The 18,240-nt window shown below is 45.0% G+C and overlaps 1 protein-coding gene across 1 annotated transcript in view; it reads left to right on the top strand.

Annotated features, from left to right (window-relative positions):
• LOC143814893 (uncharacterized) overlaps positions 1-18,240 on the top strand; it is a 748,367-nt gene that overhangs the window by 30,994 nt on the left and 699,133 nt on the right. Inside the window, exons 10-13 of the mRNA XM_077293561.1 lie at positions 3,856-3,953; positions 4,152-4,242; positions 11,013-11,110; positions 11,309-11,399. Of these exons, the coding sequence (XP_077149676.1) occupies positions 3,856-3,953; positions 4,152-4,242; positions 11,013-11,110; positions 11,309-11,399 (378 nt within the window). The remainder of the gene's footprint in view (positions 1-3,855; positions 3,954-4,151; positions 4,243-11,012; positions 11,111-11,308; positions 11,400-18,240) is intronic.

Raw genomic sequence — 18,240 nt, 5'->3', positions numbered from 1 at the left:
CTGCTGGAGAATGACATTTCCATCTCCAAAAAACTTGTTGGCAGAGGGAAGCATGAAGTGCTCTACAATGTCCTGGTAGACGGCTGCGCTGACTTTGGTCTTGATAAAACCCAGTGGACCTACACCAGCAGATGACATGGCTCCCCAAACCATCACTGATTGTGGAGGCTTCACACAAGACCTCCAGCAGATTGAATTGCGGCCTCTCCACCCTTTATCGGTGTTGGTTCGGATTTCCTGTTGGCTATCCAACCCTAAGTATCTCCTGTATAATCGTCAAAACTCGAAATAATAAAAAATATTTAATAAAATAATAATAAGAAGAAAGTTCAGATAACAAAGTAGGTAACAAGACCTTCCTATAATTAGAGAAAATACAAATACTAGTATGTCAGTGTACTAATTTCTATCTAAACAATGTGCATACTTCCCACCGAGGATGTCTTCAGAAAGAGAGAGATCTAACTGATCCTTAGGGTATGTGCACACGTTCAGGATTTCTTGCAGAAATTTCCTGAAGAAAACCGGAAATTTTCTGCAAGAAATCCGCATTTTTTTTTTTGCGTTTTTTTTCCGTTTTTTTCGCGTTTTTTTAGCATTCTGCAAGCGTAATTAGCTTGCAGAATGCTAAAGTTTTCCAAGCGATCTGTAGCATCGCTTGGAAAACTGACTGACAGGTTGGTCACACTTGTCAAACATAGCGTTTGACAAGTGTGACCAACTTTTTACTATAGATGCAGCCTATGCAGCATCTATAGTAAAAGATAGAATGTTTAAAAATAATAAAAAAATAAAAAAATGGTTATACTCACCCAGACATCTCCTCACCGGCGTCCGTTCGTCTTCCTATAGCTGGTCTGTGCGCACAGGACCTTCCGTGACGTCACGGTCACGTGAGCGGTCACATGACCGCTCACGACCAATCACAGGACAGTGACGTCATCGGCAGGTCTTTCGCCGCACACCAGCTACAGGAACCGAACGGCAGCGTGCAGTGGAGGCGGGAAGACATCGAGGGTGAGTATAGGACTGTTTTTTATTTCAATTCTTATTTTTTGACCACTTATATGGTGCCCAGTGCGTGGAGGAAAGTCTCCTCTCCTCCACCCTGGGTACCAACCGCACATAATCTGCTTACTTCCCGCATGGTGTGCACAGCCCCGTGCGGGAAGTAAGCAGATCAATGCACTCCTAGGTGTGCGGAATCCCCTGCAATTCCGCATTTTAATGAACATGTTGCTTTTTTTTCCGCGATGCGATTTTTTTCGCGGAAAAAAAGGCTACATTTGCACAAAAAATGCGGAATACACTTAAAATAATAGGAGGCATATGTTAGCGTTTTTTTCGCGTTTTTATCACGTTTTTATAGCGAAAAAATGCGAAAAAAACGCGAAAAATACTGAACGTGTGCACATGGCCTAACATATATACTAAACATTACACATCCACACCCACATACAAGCCCTGACTCCACCCTCGCGCCGGGATCCTTTGTAGTAGAGTGTCCAATCATCTTCTGGTAATATGAGATATTATGACTGCAGTGGTCCTCATCTTCCCCTAGATGGTGTCCTTGGATTTAGGATAAAGTCCTGGTGTCAAAAGGCCTGAGGACATTCCGTATAGGCCAGAGACTAGATGTCCATCGAAGAACAATGCTTTGTAACCTCCACATGGAATGTGTGCCAAAGATAAGATGTTCAATTTAGGAGCAATAGCTTATACTCCCAACACCACAGGAGTTATGTATGCTCCAAGAGGTTGGAGACACAATGTCCACCTACAATGTAGTTTTTACAGCTCTTGGTCAGTCTCTGATGTGATGTTTGTCCTTCATAGTTGAAGACGACCATGACTTCAGGGTTAGAAGAGAATTAGTAGTTATGGGTCCGTAGGTGGCTGATGAGTCCAATCCGGGCCCTGAAGGTTCGCCCACATACTTGACATAAGGAAGCAGATGTGGTCAGTACACCTGATTCTACTTGTGCCTTGAGGACAGCGCGCTGTCTTTTTGCGTCAAAGATTTTCCTATCTTCAGCTGCACATGCTCCTGAGGAGATCCTGCCCCGCCAACTTGGATGATTCAGGGCAAGCTCTTCCCATTCATTGGTGTTGACTTCCAGGTTTTTGAGAGATGCCTTAGGGTAAGTTCACACAGGGTGTTTTTGCAGCTTTTTTTTAATGCTAAGTTTCAGCTGCTTTTTACAGTACCAGCAAAGCCTATGAGATTTCAGAAATCTCATCCACACACATTGGTTTTTTATGTGATCATTATTTTGTGCTTTGTTGCGTAATTTGGACATAGAGCATGTCACTTCTTTCAGCGTTTTTGTTGTGTTTTTTCACCCATTGACTTGAATGGGTGTTGAAAAAAGCGCAGCAAAAACGCATGTATCATTATTTGCTGCGTTTTTGCTGCTGAAAATCCAAGGACATTAGCATGGACAAAGAGGAAAAAAAACGCACCCAAACCTGTGTTTTTGACGCAGCTTCTTTCCTGCCATGAAGATCAGGTTTTGCTGCAGAAAAAAAGCAGCAAAAACGCCCTGTGTGAACTTACCCTTAAGGCAGTCTTTATAGTGCTTCTGCCCCCCAACTGCTGGCTTTCCTTGGCACAGTTCTCTGTACAGCAGTTGTTTCGGCTGTCAGGCTTTCTGACCACGTGTCCTGCCCACCTGGCTTGGACTTTCAGCAGGAGAGTGTAAAGGCTGCAGAGCCCAGTTTGTTCCAGAATTGCCGTGTCCGGGACGTTGTCTTGCCACCTGATGTGGAGGAGTCTGCAGAGGCAATTCATGTGGAAATGATTAAGCTGTTTAGCATGCCGGCTGTAGACTGTCCAAGTGTCGCTAGCGTAGAGAAGTGTGGTGAGGACCACCGCGCAGTAGACCTTCAGCTTGGTGGTAAGGCTGAGTCCCCTTCGTTCCTAGACGTTCTTACGCAGTTTCCAGAAGGCAGCACTGGCTTTGGCAATTCTGTTATTAACCTCAGCGTCTATGGTTACTTCACAGGAAAGTGTGCTGCCTAAGTAGGTGAAGTTCTTGACTGCTTTGAGGTTTTGCTCCTTCACGGTGATACGTGGCTCCTTGTATAGGTTCCCTGGAACAGGTTGATACATGACTTCTTTGATGTAGGTTTTAGCTGTTATACAAAGTTAATGGAATGTTCATTGCTCTTATACATAAACTGTCCATGTTGGCTTCCAACAATCGGTTACCTGGATCACTTCCGATAATCAGCTGTTCAGTGCTGCAGCTGCATGTGTCGTGGCTGAGTGACAGTCACAAGACATGCATGGAGAACCTGTGTGTTGTGACTGACATCCAGCTGCTGCGCTGGTTTATCTGATTATCGGGAGCGAACCAAGTATCCAGGTCACCGATGCAGCTATTTGGTAAGCACTTAGGCTACTTTCACACTTCTGTCGGTACGGGGCCGTCGCAAAACGTCGGCCCCACGTACCGACGGACGTTGTGCTTTAGCACAACGTGGGCAGCGGATGCAGTTTTACAACGCATCCGCTGCCCATTGTGATGTGACGGGAGGAGGGGGCGGAGTTCCGGCCGCACATGCGCGGTCGGAAATGGCGGATCCGACGGAGAAAAAAAAGTTACATTGAACTTTTTTTTGGGTCACGACGGACCGCTAAAACATGGCGCATCCGTCGCAATCCATCGTCCATTTAAATGTATGGCAATAAAATGGATCCTGCGGGCACATTTGCAGGGTCCATTTTTTTGCCATAACGACGGCTTGTGACGGAGGCAAAAAGACGGAAGTGTGAAAGTAGCCTTAGCTGAAGCTATTCGCTCATGTCTAGTAAAGAATGAATTCAGTCCCTGTATGTGTTCCCTCCAGATCTATCCAGTAAGAGGACAACACCAGAGAGATGTCCCCGTCCTCTTCTTCCACAGGACTGTAACCAAGAAGATCCCAGTGCTCCTCAGGATCGTCAGGTAGATGGAGAGAAGGTGTCAGGAGATCTCCCCTATGATGTGTAGACGCCGGTGAAGGTCTTGTGCTCAGTCTTGTTTTATCCACCAGTATTATATGTTTTATACTTGTGTAATGAGAACGGTGGAGATGGCAGGATTAGAGCTGATCATAGATGGGACTTCTCCATCTGTCGGTGACTTTTATAATATTTGTTTCAGGGTGAAGATCTGACCCATAATAATACTACAGAGACATATGTGAGGGGGGATGAGCGGTGTAAAGAGGAGATTCCTACATATGGCTACCCAGGTGAGTAGTGACCACTAACTGCAGAGAGGTCACAGATTCTCCTCAGTCACCGGCTGTGGCTGCTTTATCGGTGGTGTAGTGCGGCCATATCACAATCGTGTGATCTCCATTTTACCTCTAGACCACAACATTCTCCTCCACCCAAAACTGTTCAAATGACTTTGGGCATTAAAAGCTCTTTTCTATAGAACTTAGAACCTGGAGGATCCACCTGCCCCCTGGGATTAGGAGATCCTGATTGTTACCTTTCCGATCTGTAAACTACAAAAGCAAATGAGTGTACAGTGGCATGTAATAGTTTGTGCCCCCTGATCAAAATTACTGTTAGTTTGAACAGTGAAAGGTGAAGATGAAATGATCTGAAAGACCTAAAGTTACAGATGACGCATTTCCTTTTGTATTTTACACAGAAAAAGTCATTTTTTAGACTTTTAAAATTACAAAAAATCAAATGGGCCAATACAAAAGTTTGGGCACTCTGCATGGCTAGTGCCTAAAGAGCATATAGAAAAAATGCTTGTCAAGACTCTGGACAGGATGGTTCCGCCTCCATCCTGGTCAGGTCAGGGTTAATTCTAGTCCGCCTCTCTTTGGTTTTGGGGCGGCTATTTAATGTTGGCAGTTCCTGGATTTGGTGTCGGTGATACTTCCGTACCATCGGTTTGTGGTTGCTGACCCTGGTTACTCCTCCCGTAAACGTTGTGCCTCTGTGCTTGTGTGCTTTGCTGTGTATGACCCGGTTTGTCCCCTGACTTTTGCCTCTGTATCCTTCTTTGTACTGCCCTGTACTTTCCGTTTATTTGACCCCTTGGCTTGTCTCCGTTTACGCTTCGTCTTATCCCTAGGAACTACGCTCTCGTCTGGCTTTTGACCCTCGGCTTTTCTTGACTATGTTTACTGTCTGTGCTTTGCACTCCGTGCAGTCATTTGCCTTCCCTGCACTCATGCGCAGTGAGTCCGCCCCCTGGTCACGTGACTGCTCAGTGCCAGGTCCAGTGCTCACTGCATAGTCTCAGGTCCTTGTGCACAGCGTGCCGTGATTCTGCACTCCCTGCGCTCAGTCCCGTGCCCCCTGCTAGCTCCCGCCTAGGTAGCACCAGTGACACCATTGGTGTCACCACATTATCACCGACCCATACAATTTTTTTAGAGTGTTTTTTGTGTGTGTGCTGGTTATGGACCCGCTGCATGCTGTGTCAGATCAGGTATCTAATCTGACCAAGATGATGCAGAACCTATCTGTAGTGGAAAGAGCATTGGTGGCTTCTCACCAACAGGTACAGAGGGAATTGGCAGATACAGTTACTGCTGTTCGGGGTGCCTCTCCCTCGTCTGGCAATGCAATGGAGAAGGTACTGTGTCTGATGTTTCCTTATCCTCTCCTGAACCCTCTATTAAACTTCCGAATACCTTTTCTGGGGATAAGAGAAAATTCTGGATATTCAAAGAGTTGTAAATTACTTTTTTCCCTGCATCTTCGGGCGATGAGTCAAAGGGTGGGGATAGTTTTTTCCCTTTTGCGTGAGGGCCGCAATCCTGGGCTTTCTCCCTGCCCCCTACCTCCCCTGAGAGAATGTCTGTTGATCGGTTCATCGAGGCCTTGGGTCTTTATTTACGATGAACCTGATCGGGTGAGATTGGCAGAGGACACGATTATGAGTTTTACCCAGGGAAAGCGCTCAGCTGAGTGGTACTGTTCCGAGTACAGGTGATGGGCCCCCGAGGTTTCCTGGAACGACTCTGCACTCGGGGGGCTGTTCTGACGGGGTCTCTCCAAGCATTTAAAGGATGCCTTGGCCCTGCACCCATCTCCAGACTCTGAGGAGGCTATGAACCAGGCCGTCCGTATGGACCGCAGGCTGAGAGAGAGAGAGGAGTTGTGCAACGAGATGCTCCTCTGTTGCCGGTGAAACCGGAGCCTTCATCATCTGTTGAGCCCATGGAGGTGGGGGCTGTCTCCATGAAGGAAAAGGAGAGGAGACGCTGCAGAAGGAAAAAACTCTGCTTCTATTGTGTAGAGCCGGGTCATTGAAAAACGGACTGTCCCCCGGATTCTAAGGTCTCAGGAAAGGACTAGGTCTCGGTAACTGCCGAGGAGGTTACTCAGGCCCACAGGTACTTTTTTCCTCAGCCTTCAAACTATTGTTAAAAATGGAAGTAAGAGTGAACAATTGTTTGGTTTTTTTTTTCCTCTTTTGCTTTTGTGGATTGCGGGTCTTCAGTGAACTTGATTGACTCAAGATGGGTGGCTCACTGTGACAAACCCATGAGTGGAGGCTATTGACTCAACCCCGTTCACCAAGGAGAGGATCCGCTCTGTTACTGCAGAATTCGTCCTTAAGGTGGGGTCTGTTCAGCTGGAGCATATAGCCTGTTTCGTTCTGGACAACCTCCCTGCTGGTTTGGTTTTGAGGTTTCCTTGGCTGCAATGTCATAATCCGGTCATTGACTGGGAGGCCCGGGAGATTGTTAAATGGGGATCCAACTGTGAAAACAAATGTCTGAGGTCTGTGTCGTCTGTCGGTCTGGAGAGTATTCCGAAGTACCTGAAGGACTTTGAGGACGTGTTCTCCGAAAGTCAGGCTGAGGGGTTACCACCACACCGCCCTTTTGATTGTGCCATTGACCTGATTCCTGGGGCTAAGTTGCCTAAGGCCCGATTGTTTAACTTTTCTGGTCCCGAGCGGGTCGCCATGAAGGAGTACATATCTGAAAGTCTCCGCAAGGGGCATATCTGACCTTCCGTGTCTCCTGTTGCTGCAGGGTTTTTTTCTAAAATAAACAAAAAAAAATAACTGTAGTCTCCGCCCATGCCTTGACTTTCGGGAACTGAATAAGATTGCTGTAAGAAACACATATCCCCTCCCACTCAATCCTGATTTGTGTAACCAATTATGTGGCGCCAACGGTTTTTCAAAACTAGACTTGCAGGGGGCATATAACCTCATCCGTGTGCAGGAGGGGGATGAGTAGAAATCCGCGTTTCTCACCTCAGAAGGGCTATTTGAAAATGTAGTTATGCCGTTTGGTCTGACCAATGCCCCTCACTGACTTGACACAGAAGGGGGCTGATATCAAGAACTGGTCTGCCACAGCTGTAGCTGCGTCTCTCACTTTAAAAAAATGTTTCATGACTGCCCGGGTTCTGGTACGCCCAGAGCCATCTGAGTCCTTTATAGTAGAGGTTGATGCCTCGGGGGTGGGGGCGGTGTTGTCCCAGGGGCCCGCCACCTTGACCAATTTGAGACCTTGCGCCTTCCTCTCCATGAAGTTCTCCTCGGCGTAAAGAAATTATGACGTGGATAATCGGGAACTTCTTGCGGTTAAGTTGGCCTTTGAAGAATGGAGGCATTTTTTGGAGGGGGCGGTTCATCCCATTACTGTAGTTACAGACCACAAGTACCTGGCATATATTGAGTCTGCTAAAAGGTTGACCCCCCCTTCCCCCAGACGAGCCAGATGGTCACTTTTCTTTTCCCGGTTCCAGTTCTCGATCACTTTCCGTCTGGGATCCAAGAATGTGAAGGCTGATGCCTTGTCTCGAGGTCTGGACCCAGTTTCTCCCCCTAAGCCTCCATCCTCCATTCTTCAACCTGAGGTGGTAGTGGCTGATGTGTCTGCAGGTTTGGAACGGGAGATTCGGGAAGCCCAGGCTCCCCCATCCAACCCAGTGGGAAAATTGTTTGTTCCGGTTCATCTTCGACTCAGTCCTCCAGGAGTTCCATGATTCGTTGCTGAGTGGACATCCGGGGATATCGGCTACTCCTTGGGCTATCGCGAGGGTTTTTTGGTGGGCCTCGCTTACGTCTGATGTGAGGAAGTTTGTGTCTGCATGTGAAGCTTGTTCCCGCACTAAGAGCTCTCATAACTGGCCGACCGGGAAATTTGTGCCGTTGCCAGTTCCTGATAGACCATGGACACATTTGTCCATGGACTTCATCACCAATCTTCCTCGCTCCAAGGGTAATACTGTCATCTGGGTGGTGGTGGACAGCTTTACAAAGCAAGCACACTTTGTACCCTTAGTGGCACTACCCTCTGCTGAGACCTTGTCTAGGTTGTTTGCTCAACATGTGGTTCGTTTGCATGGTGTGCCCTTGAATGTGGTGTCTGACCGTGGTGTGCAGTTTGTATCCAGGTTTTGGAGGGCGTTTTGTAAAAGGTTGGGTATTAAGTTGTCCTTTTTTGTCTTCCTACCATCCGGAGACCAATGGTCAGACCGAACGGACCAATCAGTTGTTAGAACAAATTTTGCGCTGCCTTGCCCCTCCAGTCAAGAGGACTGGTCCGAGGCCTTGCCTTTAGCAGAGTTTGCGTTCAATAACAGTGTTAACCACTCTACAGGTACCTCCCCTTTCTTCTGTAATTATTGGTTTGATCCACACTTTGGGGCGTTTTCTCGCCTGGATTTCAGTTGCCCTTGGGCTGATATTGCTGTACAGCAGTTGGAGAAATTATGGCGGGAGGTCCAAAAGAATATTGCAGAGGCTCAGAGGAAGTTTAAGCTTTTTCCTTACAGAAGACGGACTGTGGGACTCGCCCTCCGGGTTGGGGATAAAGTGTGGCTGTCCACCAGGAACATTAAGCTTAAGGTTCCTTCGGCAAAATTGGGACCTAAGTTGGCCCCTATGAAATCACTATAGTGCATGGCATGAAAAACTAGGGTGATAACCAAAAATGAAAAGAAAATGGTACCGCAAAAGAGCATAGTAAAGTAATATACATACATGATAGATTGCAAGACAATAGGTGCAATAGGATTCAGATCAGGAAATGAGTAAGTGGTTGGAAATCGCATTTGTAGAATAGTAGTTGTATAAGGATAATAGTGTATGACCTGGGGCAGCCGCTAACTAATGTCCTGATATACTGGAGCTTCTCACAAAATTAGAATATCATCAAAAAGTGAATTTATTTCAGTTCTTCAATACAAAAAGTGAATCTCCTATATTCTATAGAATCATTACACACAGAGTGATCTATTTCACGTGTTTATTTCTGTTAATGTTGATTATGGCTTACAGCCAATGAAAACCCAAAAGTCATTATCTCAGTAAATTAGAATACTTTATAACACCAGCTTGCAAAATGATTGTAAAATCTGAAATGTTCCCCCCTGAAATGTATGGTCACTAATTGCACTCAATACTTGGTCCTTTTGCATCAATTACTGCATCCATGCGGCGTGGCATGGAGGCGATCAGCCTGTGGCTGCTGAGGGGTTATGGAAGCCCAGGTTGCTTTGATAGCAGCCTTCAGCTCGTCTGCATTGTTCGGTCTGGTATCTCTCATTTTCCTCTTGACAATACTCCATAGATTCTCTATGGGGTTAAGGTCAGGAGAGTTTGTTGCCAATCAAGCCCAGTGATACTGTTGTTTTTACCCCAGGTATTGGTACTTTTGGCAGTGTGGACGGGGCCAAGTCCTGCTGGAGAATGACATCTTCAAAAAGCTTGTCGGCTTGTTGGTCTTGCTAAAACACAGTGGACCTGCACCAACAGATGACATGGCCCCCAAACCATCACTGATTGTGGAGACTTCACACTAGACCTCCAGCAGCTTAGATTGTGGCCTCTCCACTCTTCATCAGTGTTGGTTCTGATTTCCTGTTGACAATCCATCCCTAAGTATAAGAAAATTCACACTCTCATCCACACGCTCATACAAGCCCTGACTCCACCCTTGTTCCAGTATCCTTTATAGTAGTGTCCAATCATCTTCTGGTAACATGAGAAATTATGTGGTGGTCCTCATCTTCCCCTAGATGGTGTCCTTGGATTTAGGATAAATCCTGGTGTCAAAGGCCTGAGGACATTCCGTATAGGCCCGAGACTGATGTCCATCAGAAGAACAATGCTTTGCAACCTCCACATGAAATTTGTGTCAAAGATGAGATGTTCAATTTAGGAGCAATAGCTTCTACTCCCAACACCACAGGAGTTTATGTATCCTCCAAGAAGTTAGAGACACAATGTCCATCTACAATGTAGATTTTACAGCACCTGGTTGTGACGTTAGGCAATTCTCACGACCAAGCTGTGAGTCAGAGTGGTCAAGCAGTCAAAGGTCAGAAGCCAGAAGGAAGGAAGAGACAAAAGCGTAGTCAAGTAACGTTCTGAGGTCAGAGTACCAGGGGGGTTTACGGATCAGAACTGAAGGGGCTAAACAGGCGGATGGTCAGAACGAAGTCCAAAGTCAGGCAACAGATCAAGCAAACAAAACACAAGGCACAGAGCACAAACCTCACAAGATGATTGTACGTCTGGCAGTGGTCTGGGAGAAGCTGCTCAGTTAAGTAGGCATGCCATTACTGGGGATAGTGAACACCTGAGACAGCCGATGCCTCCCAGTCACAGATTGGCTAGTCGAGCTGTCAATAAACAGACAGCTCCGCACGCCCCTGTACAGGACTGGACAGCCGAGCTGTCAGGAACTGCATCCCAGACACCCTGAGGGGGGGAACCGTGACACTGGTCAGTCTCTTTGATGTAGGTTTTAGCTGTTATGCAGAGTTCATGGAATGCTCATTGCTCTTGTAATACATAAACTATCCATGTTGGTTTCCAACAATCTGTAACCTAGATAACTGGATCGCTCCCGATAATCAGCTGTGATGTGACTGACATGCAGCTGCGGCGCCGAACAGATGATTATCGGGAGCGAACCAGGTATCCAGGTCACCGATGCCGCTATTCGGCAAGCACTTAGCCGAAGCTATTCGCTCATGTCTAGTAAAGAATGAATTCACTCCCTGTATGTGTTTCCTCCAGATCTATCCAGTAAGAGGACAACACCAGAGAGATGTCCCCGTCCTCTTCTTCCACAGGACTGTAAACAAGAAGATCCCAATGCTCCTCAGGACCATCAGGTAGATGGAGAGAAGGTGTCAGGAGATCTCCCCTATGATGTGTAGACGCCGGTGAAGGTCTTGTGCTCAGTCTTGTTTTATCCACCAGTATTATATGTTTTATACTTGTGTGATGAGAACGGTGGAGATGGCAGGATTAGAGCTGATCATAGATGGGACTTCTCCATCTGTCGGTGACTTTTACAATATTTGTTTCAGGGTGAAGATCTGACCCATATTAATACTACAGAGACATATGTGAGGGGGGATGAGTGGTGTAAAGAGGAGAGTCCTACATATGGCTACCCAGGTGAGTAGTGACCACTAACTGCAGAGAAGTCACAGATTCTCCTCAGTCCCCGGCTGTGGCTGCTTTATCGGTGGTGTAGTCCGAACGTATCACAATCGTGTGATCACCATTTTACCTCTAGACCACAACATTCTCCTCCACCCAAAACTGTTCCAATGACTTTGGGCATTAAAAACTCTTTTCTATAGAACTTAGAACCTGGAGGATCCACCTACCCCCTGGGATTAGGAGATGCTGACCGTTACCTTCCCGATCTGTAAACTGCAAAAACAAATGAGTGTACAATGGCATGTAATAGTTTGTGCCACGACCTAAACGACCTAAATTTACAGATGACGCATTTCCTTTGTATTTTTACACAGAAAGTCATTTTTTTAGACTTTTAAAATTACAAAAAAACAAATGAGCCAATACAAAAGTTTGGGCACTCTGCATGGTTAGTACCTAAAGAGCATATAGAAAAAATGCTCGAAAGAACCCAGAAGTAGAGATATAAAAATAGTATTTTATTCATTAAATAAAATATTGCATGGCATGATAAACTAGGGTGATAACAAAGAATGACCAGAAAATGGTTCCGCAAAAGAGTAAAGTAATAAACGTACATGATGGATTGCAAGACAATAGGTGCAATAGAATGCAGATCCGGAAATGAGTAAGTGGTTGGAAATCGCATTTGTAGAATAGTAGTTGTATAAGGATAATAGTGTATGACCTGGGGCAGCCGCTAACTAATGTCCTGATATACAGGAGCTTCTCACAAAATTAGAATATCATCAAAAAATGAATTTATTTCAGTTCTTCAATACAAAAAAGTGAGTGTCCTATATTCTATAGTCATTACACACAGAGTGATCTATTTCACGTGATTATTTCTGTTCATGTTGATGATTATGGCTTACAGCCAATGAAAACCCAAGTCATTATCTCAGTAAATTAGAATACTTTATAAAGTGGCTTGAAAAATGATTGTAAAATCCGAGATGTTGTCCTACCGAAATGTACAGTACAGACCAAAAGTTTGGACACCTTCTCATTTAGAGATTTTTCTGTATTTTCATGACTATGAAAATTGTACATTCACACTGAAGGCATCAAAACTATGAATTAACACATGTGGAATTATATACTTAACAAAAAAGTGTGAAACAACTGAAAATATTTCTTATATTTTCGGTTCGTCAAAGTATCCACCTTTTGCTTTGACTGCTTTGCACACTCTTGGCATTCTCTTGATGAGCTTCTAGAGGTAGTCACCGGAAATGGTCTTCCAACAATCTTGAAGGAGTTCCCAGAGATGCTTAGCACTTGTTGGCCCTTTTGCCTTCACTCTGCGGTCCAGCTCACCCCTAACCATCTCGATTGTGTTCAGGTCTGGTGACTGTGGAGGCCAGGTCATCTGGCGCAGCACCCCATCACTCTCCTTCTTGGTCAAATAGCCCTTACACAGCCTGGAGGTGTGTTTGGGGTCATTGTCCTGTTGAAAAATAAATGATGGTCCAACTAAACGCAAACTGGATGGAATAGCATGCCACTACAAGATGCTGTGGGAGCCATGCTGGTTCAGTATGCCTTCAATTCTGAATAAATCCCCAACAGTGTCACCAGCAAAGTACCCCCACTCCATCACACCTCCTCCTCCATGCTTCACGGTGGGAACCAGGCATGTAGAGTCCATCCGTTCACCTTTTCTGTGAAGCACAAAGACACGGTGGTTGGAACCAAAGATCTCAAATTTGGACTCATCAGACCAAAGCACAGATTTCCACTGGTCTAATGTCCATTCCTTGTGTTCTTTAGCCCAAACAAGTCTCTTCTGCTTGTTGCCTGTCCTTAGCAGTGGTTTCCTAGCAGCTATTTTACCATGAAGGCCTGTTGCACAAAGTCTCCTCTTAACAGTTGTTGTAGAGATGTGTCTGCTGCTAGAACTCTGTGTGGCATTGACCTGGTCTCTAATCTGAGCTGCTGTTAATCTGCGATTTCTGAGGCTGGTGACTCAGATAAACTTATCCTCAGAAGCAGAGGTGACTCTTGGTCTTCCTTTCCTGGGGCGGTTCTCATGTGAGCCAGTTTCTTTGTAGCGCTTGATGGTTTTTGCAACTGCATTTGGGGACACTTTCAAAGTTTTCCCAATTTTTCGGACTGACTGACCTTTATTTCTTAAAGTAATGATGGCCACTCGTTTTTCTTTCCTTAGCTGCTTTTTTCTTGCCATAATACAAATTCTAACAGTCTATTCAGTAGGACTATCAGCTGTGTATCCACCAGACTTCTGCACAACACAACTGATGGCCCCAACCCCATTTATAAGGCAAGAAATCCCACTTATTAAACCTGACAGGGCACACCTGTGAAGTGAAAACCATTCCCGGTGACTACCTCTTGGAGCTCATCAAGAGAATGCCAAGAGTGTGCAAAGCAGTCATCAAAGGAAAAGGTGGCTACTTTGAAGAACCTAGAATATAAGACATAATTTCAGTTGTTTCGCACGTTTTTGTTAAGTATATAATTCCACATGTGTTAATTCATAGTTTTGATGCCTTCAGTGTGAATGTACAGTTTTCATAGTCATGAAAATACAGAAAAATCTTTAAATGAGGTGTGTCCAAACTTTTGGTCTGTACTGTATGTTCAGTAAATGCGCTCAATACTTGGTCCTTTTGCATCAATTACTGCATCAATGCGGTGTGGCATGGAGGCAATCAGCCTGTGGCGCTGCTGAGGGGTTATGGAAGCCCAGGTTGCTTTTATAGCAGCCTTCAGCTCGTCTGCATTGTTGGGTCTGGTGTCTCTCATCTTCCTCTTGACAAAATCAGTCCAGAAAAATCCACACCACTTTCCGCAACATGTGCACGTGGCCTGAAGCTTCGAAAAATGACGCCTCAAGAGGAGATCTCATTTACATGTATAGCTAAAACCAGAAGTTTCCATCCACTATATAGAAAGGCACATCTGCATGTTCTTCTCAATATCTGACATGGAATCAGAATAAGGCTATGTGCACACTTTGCAAATTTGACTGCTGAATTTTCTGCACAAAATCTGCATCTCTTGGCAGAAAACGCAGGTAAAAATCTGCGCGTTTCTTAGGCGTTTTTTATGTGTTTTTGCTGCAGTTTTTTATGTTTTTTTTTCCATGCTGATTTGTCTGCTTTTTTTGTAACCTAAATAAAGATCTATTTAACAAAAACAAAGAATTGTGATGTCATTTTTGTCCAACCTCTTATTTTACATACTCCATTGAAGAATAATGTTTACAGATAGGCGATAGATAATACCAAGGCCGATGTTAATGATGAATCTAATAAAATGGTACATAAATGGTTAAATAAAGACACACAAAATCTGCACGCAATATATTTAAAAAAAAATCTAAAAAAATGGCGTGGGCTCCTGTGCAATTTTCTGCGCCAGAGAGGGAAAGCAGAGAGCTGGGGGCTGATGTTTCTAGCCTAGGAAGGGGTTAATACCCATGGATCTTCCCAGGCTATGAATCTCAGCTATGAAAGTAGAGGACCCCAAAAAAATAACCAGAAAGGCTATGCAGACAGCTGCGGGCTGATATTCATAGCCTAGGAAGGGACCATGGATATTGACCCCCCCCCCCCCCCCCCGCTACAATTCCAGCACTTAGCCTCACTGTTCCCACTGCCCTGTAGTGGTGGCATATAGGGTAATAAGGGGTTCATGTCACCTTTGTATTGTAAGGTGACATTAAGCTGGCTTAGGCTAGCTTTACACTAGCGTTTGGCAGGGCTGCGGACGAAAGCCTTCTTCCTTCGCGAAGCCCCGCCCACTGCTGCGCCTCTTCCTTCAGCTCCGCCTACGTCTGCATGCGTCTTGCTTGCCCTATCTTTAACATTGGGTACGCAGGCCATAAGAATGTATGTGGATGCCTCCGCATGCGTCGTTTTGAAGCTGCGCCGACTGCAACAAAATCTAACATGTTGCGTGTGACGCATGCAGAGGCGTCCGCATACATCTGCATGGCCTGTGTACCCAATGTTAAAGATGGGGTACAGAAAAAAGGTAGATTCAGCTCCGCCTTTAGATGAATTTCCTTATGAGTCCGGGAAATGTTGAGCACGGATTCGCGTCTCTGCCAGACGCCTAGAGATGCACATGTGGGGAAAAAGGGAATCCAGCTCCAAGAGATAAAATCACTGAACTTTAATAGTTTTCATTTAAAATAGAAATGGTCTATAAGACGTGCAAACACCGGATATACCGGAAGGAGAGCGCCTGTGTGAACGGAGACTAAGAGCACTTGTGTGTCTGAAGCGCGTATGTTCCTCAGCATGTGCCCGGCAATTCTTCATTTCACATAGAATAACATTGGCTGCGCACTTCACGGTGGATTTGATGCAATTCCGCACGTCCAAAAAACGCTGCGGATCCCCATCAAAATCCTCAACGTGTGCACACAGCCTAAACCTTTCCCGTTTTCGGTCAATTAGGATTACCATCATTATTAGTTGCCAAATGCCAGAATAAGAGCGAGAGAAATGCAGATGTGTCTTTCTACATAGTGGATGGAAACTTCTGGTTCCAACTGTATAAAATATCTGTGTGATCAGTCCAAAGGACGGTTCCTTCCAAAAAACCATACGAAGGACCAGGGGCGCTGATTACAGGTGGAAGAAAGGCGATTCCGGCAGCTAAATAGTTAAGGCTTCTTTCCAGTTAGAGCAGTCAGACTGTGGAACGCCGACCACAAGACACAGTAATGGCCGACACTATGTAATAATGTAATTAATGTAATGTACATTATTAATTATCTAAGTAATGGCCAACAGCTTTATATGGCCAAAGGCTTTATACAAGGGCCGGATGATTCCTCAGAACAGGTAACATTATGGGTTATAGATAATTTAGGGACAACATGTACAGTTGATGACCTACGTCTTTTTTCCAACTATGTATCGCTTGGCTGCAGTTTTTTGGCACAAGGTTAGAGGAGGCCGGGTTTTTACAAAGCTGTGAAATTTTCATCACCTGGACTTTCCTAATGATGGTAGTGAAGCCATAATTAAGGATAATTAAGGTCTGAAACCTTGGTTAGTTATCTGAGCACACAAATCTCCAAGGGTGCACAAACCTTTGCATTGAACAATTTTCGCTTTTGTAATTTTTAAAATGTAAAAAATTACTATATATACATAATAATTTTTTGGTCTAAAATACAAAGGAAATGTCAACTTTAATTCTGACCAAGGGTGCCAAAACTTTTACATGCCACTGTACATAGAATGTGCTGACAAATTATAAAATCACTTGAAGAAAAACATGATGATGGGCCTGTAAGAGAAAGCGGAGGGTAATGATGCTGGTGGCTTCCTAGAACCATGAGATCTTATCGGATGAATCTCCCTTCTTTCCCTTCTGTGCTGCTGAATGTGATCATATGGTCCCTACAAGACCAGGTCCCGTCTTTCTGGCCAAACTTCACTTTTATGATCGACCACATTAAATGTGCAGTGAGGCCAAGTGTGAATTTCTGGACAATAACAGAGTTTCCCTTTATTCTGACGTTTCAGTTTGTATTAAAACCAACTAACGTCAAGCAGGAATTGCCCTAATCTACATAAAACATCACACCTGCGCCGTGCTAGATCTGTAAGACACCTCCGCTCTGCTCTGTTATAAAATGTTCTCTTTAAATGTCTAATAATTCTTCAAGAAACTCATCTGACAGAAAATATTGGCCCTTACAATAGTGTAGATTGGCAGGAGCCACCGAGCCCCATACTAATTCAGGGGTCCCCATCCTGTGGCTCGTGGGCCGGTAATGTGTGATTGCAGCTGTCTGCCGTCATGGTGCATTAGTACCAGGTGGAGCAAATCGCTGTTAAGAGTAGATCTCTAGATGGTGATTTTTGTGTAGCCCTTCACAGAAGAGCAGATCTGAATATGGGTGAGATAGGAAAGCCTGGAGCTCGGCACACTGCCTTCGTGTGATTTCAGTGGAAACGCTTTGGCTGTCGGTAATAAGGGGCTCTGGGTGTCACTAGTGAGTGGGACCGGAGCTCAACGCGGCTGTAAAGGTCAGAAGGGCTGCAGACCTCTGCTCTACTTACCCCACAGAGGGTTCACCACTAGTTACTCATCTTTTACTGAAGAAGACTGTTGAGTTTCCTTATTTCAGTAGATGTTGTCGATAGTCAGTTTTTGACTACAGTAGTTAGTGCCCATAACACTCTGATTTATCCACTTCCCGCTAACAGATTTCTGTTCCTAATCCTGCCCCATTCTTCAGATCTGACACGTGTCACTTTATGTGGTGATAACTTTGAAATTTTTCACAAAGGATAATAGGAAACAGATGGACCTTACAAATTATTTTCTAACTTCTCTAAAATCCGACAGTACCCGATATACGGTTGTACACTACTTCTGGGCACATGGCAGGTTAATAAAGGAATGAGCGCCATTTGGCTATTTGAATGCAGATCTTGCTGGAATAGTTTGCAGACACCATGTTTTGGAGGCACTGTTTGTGGTCACCTGACGGCTCAAAAGATGGCCACCACAAACAGTCTTGGCGCTATCCACGCTGTTTTATAGATCTTGGGGATTGCCTCGCTCATCACCCTTTTAAGCCCTTTACATGGATCTGGACTTAAACAGAAACCCCTAGGCTTGGGCCATGGTGCTACTTGCTGTTCTGTGGAGTGAGATGGGAAGAAGAATAGTCAGGTAGCCAAGTCAGAACCATGAGGGCCGCGAAAATAGAAGATCACAAGAGACAAGAGTACACTGCGTTCCAAATTATTATGCAAATACTATTTCCTCATTTTTTCTCTAAATTACCTATCTGAATTGCAGTCATTGTTATTTTCCA

Source organism: Ranitomeya variabilis, chromosome 3, assembly GCF_051348905.1.
Source record: "Ranitomeya variabilis isolate aRanVar5 chromosome 3, aRanVar5.hap1, whole genome shotgun sequence".
NCBI classification, from domain to species: Eukaryota; Metazoa; Chordata; class Amphibia; order Anura; family Dendrobatidae; genus Ranitomeya; species Ranitomeya variabilis.
This window is presented reverse-complemented; position numbering and strand designations above follow the sequence as displayed.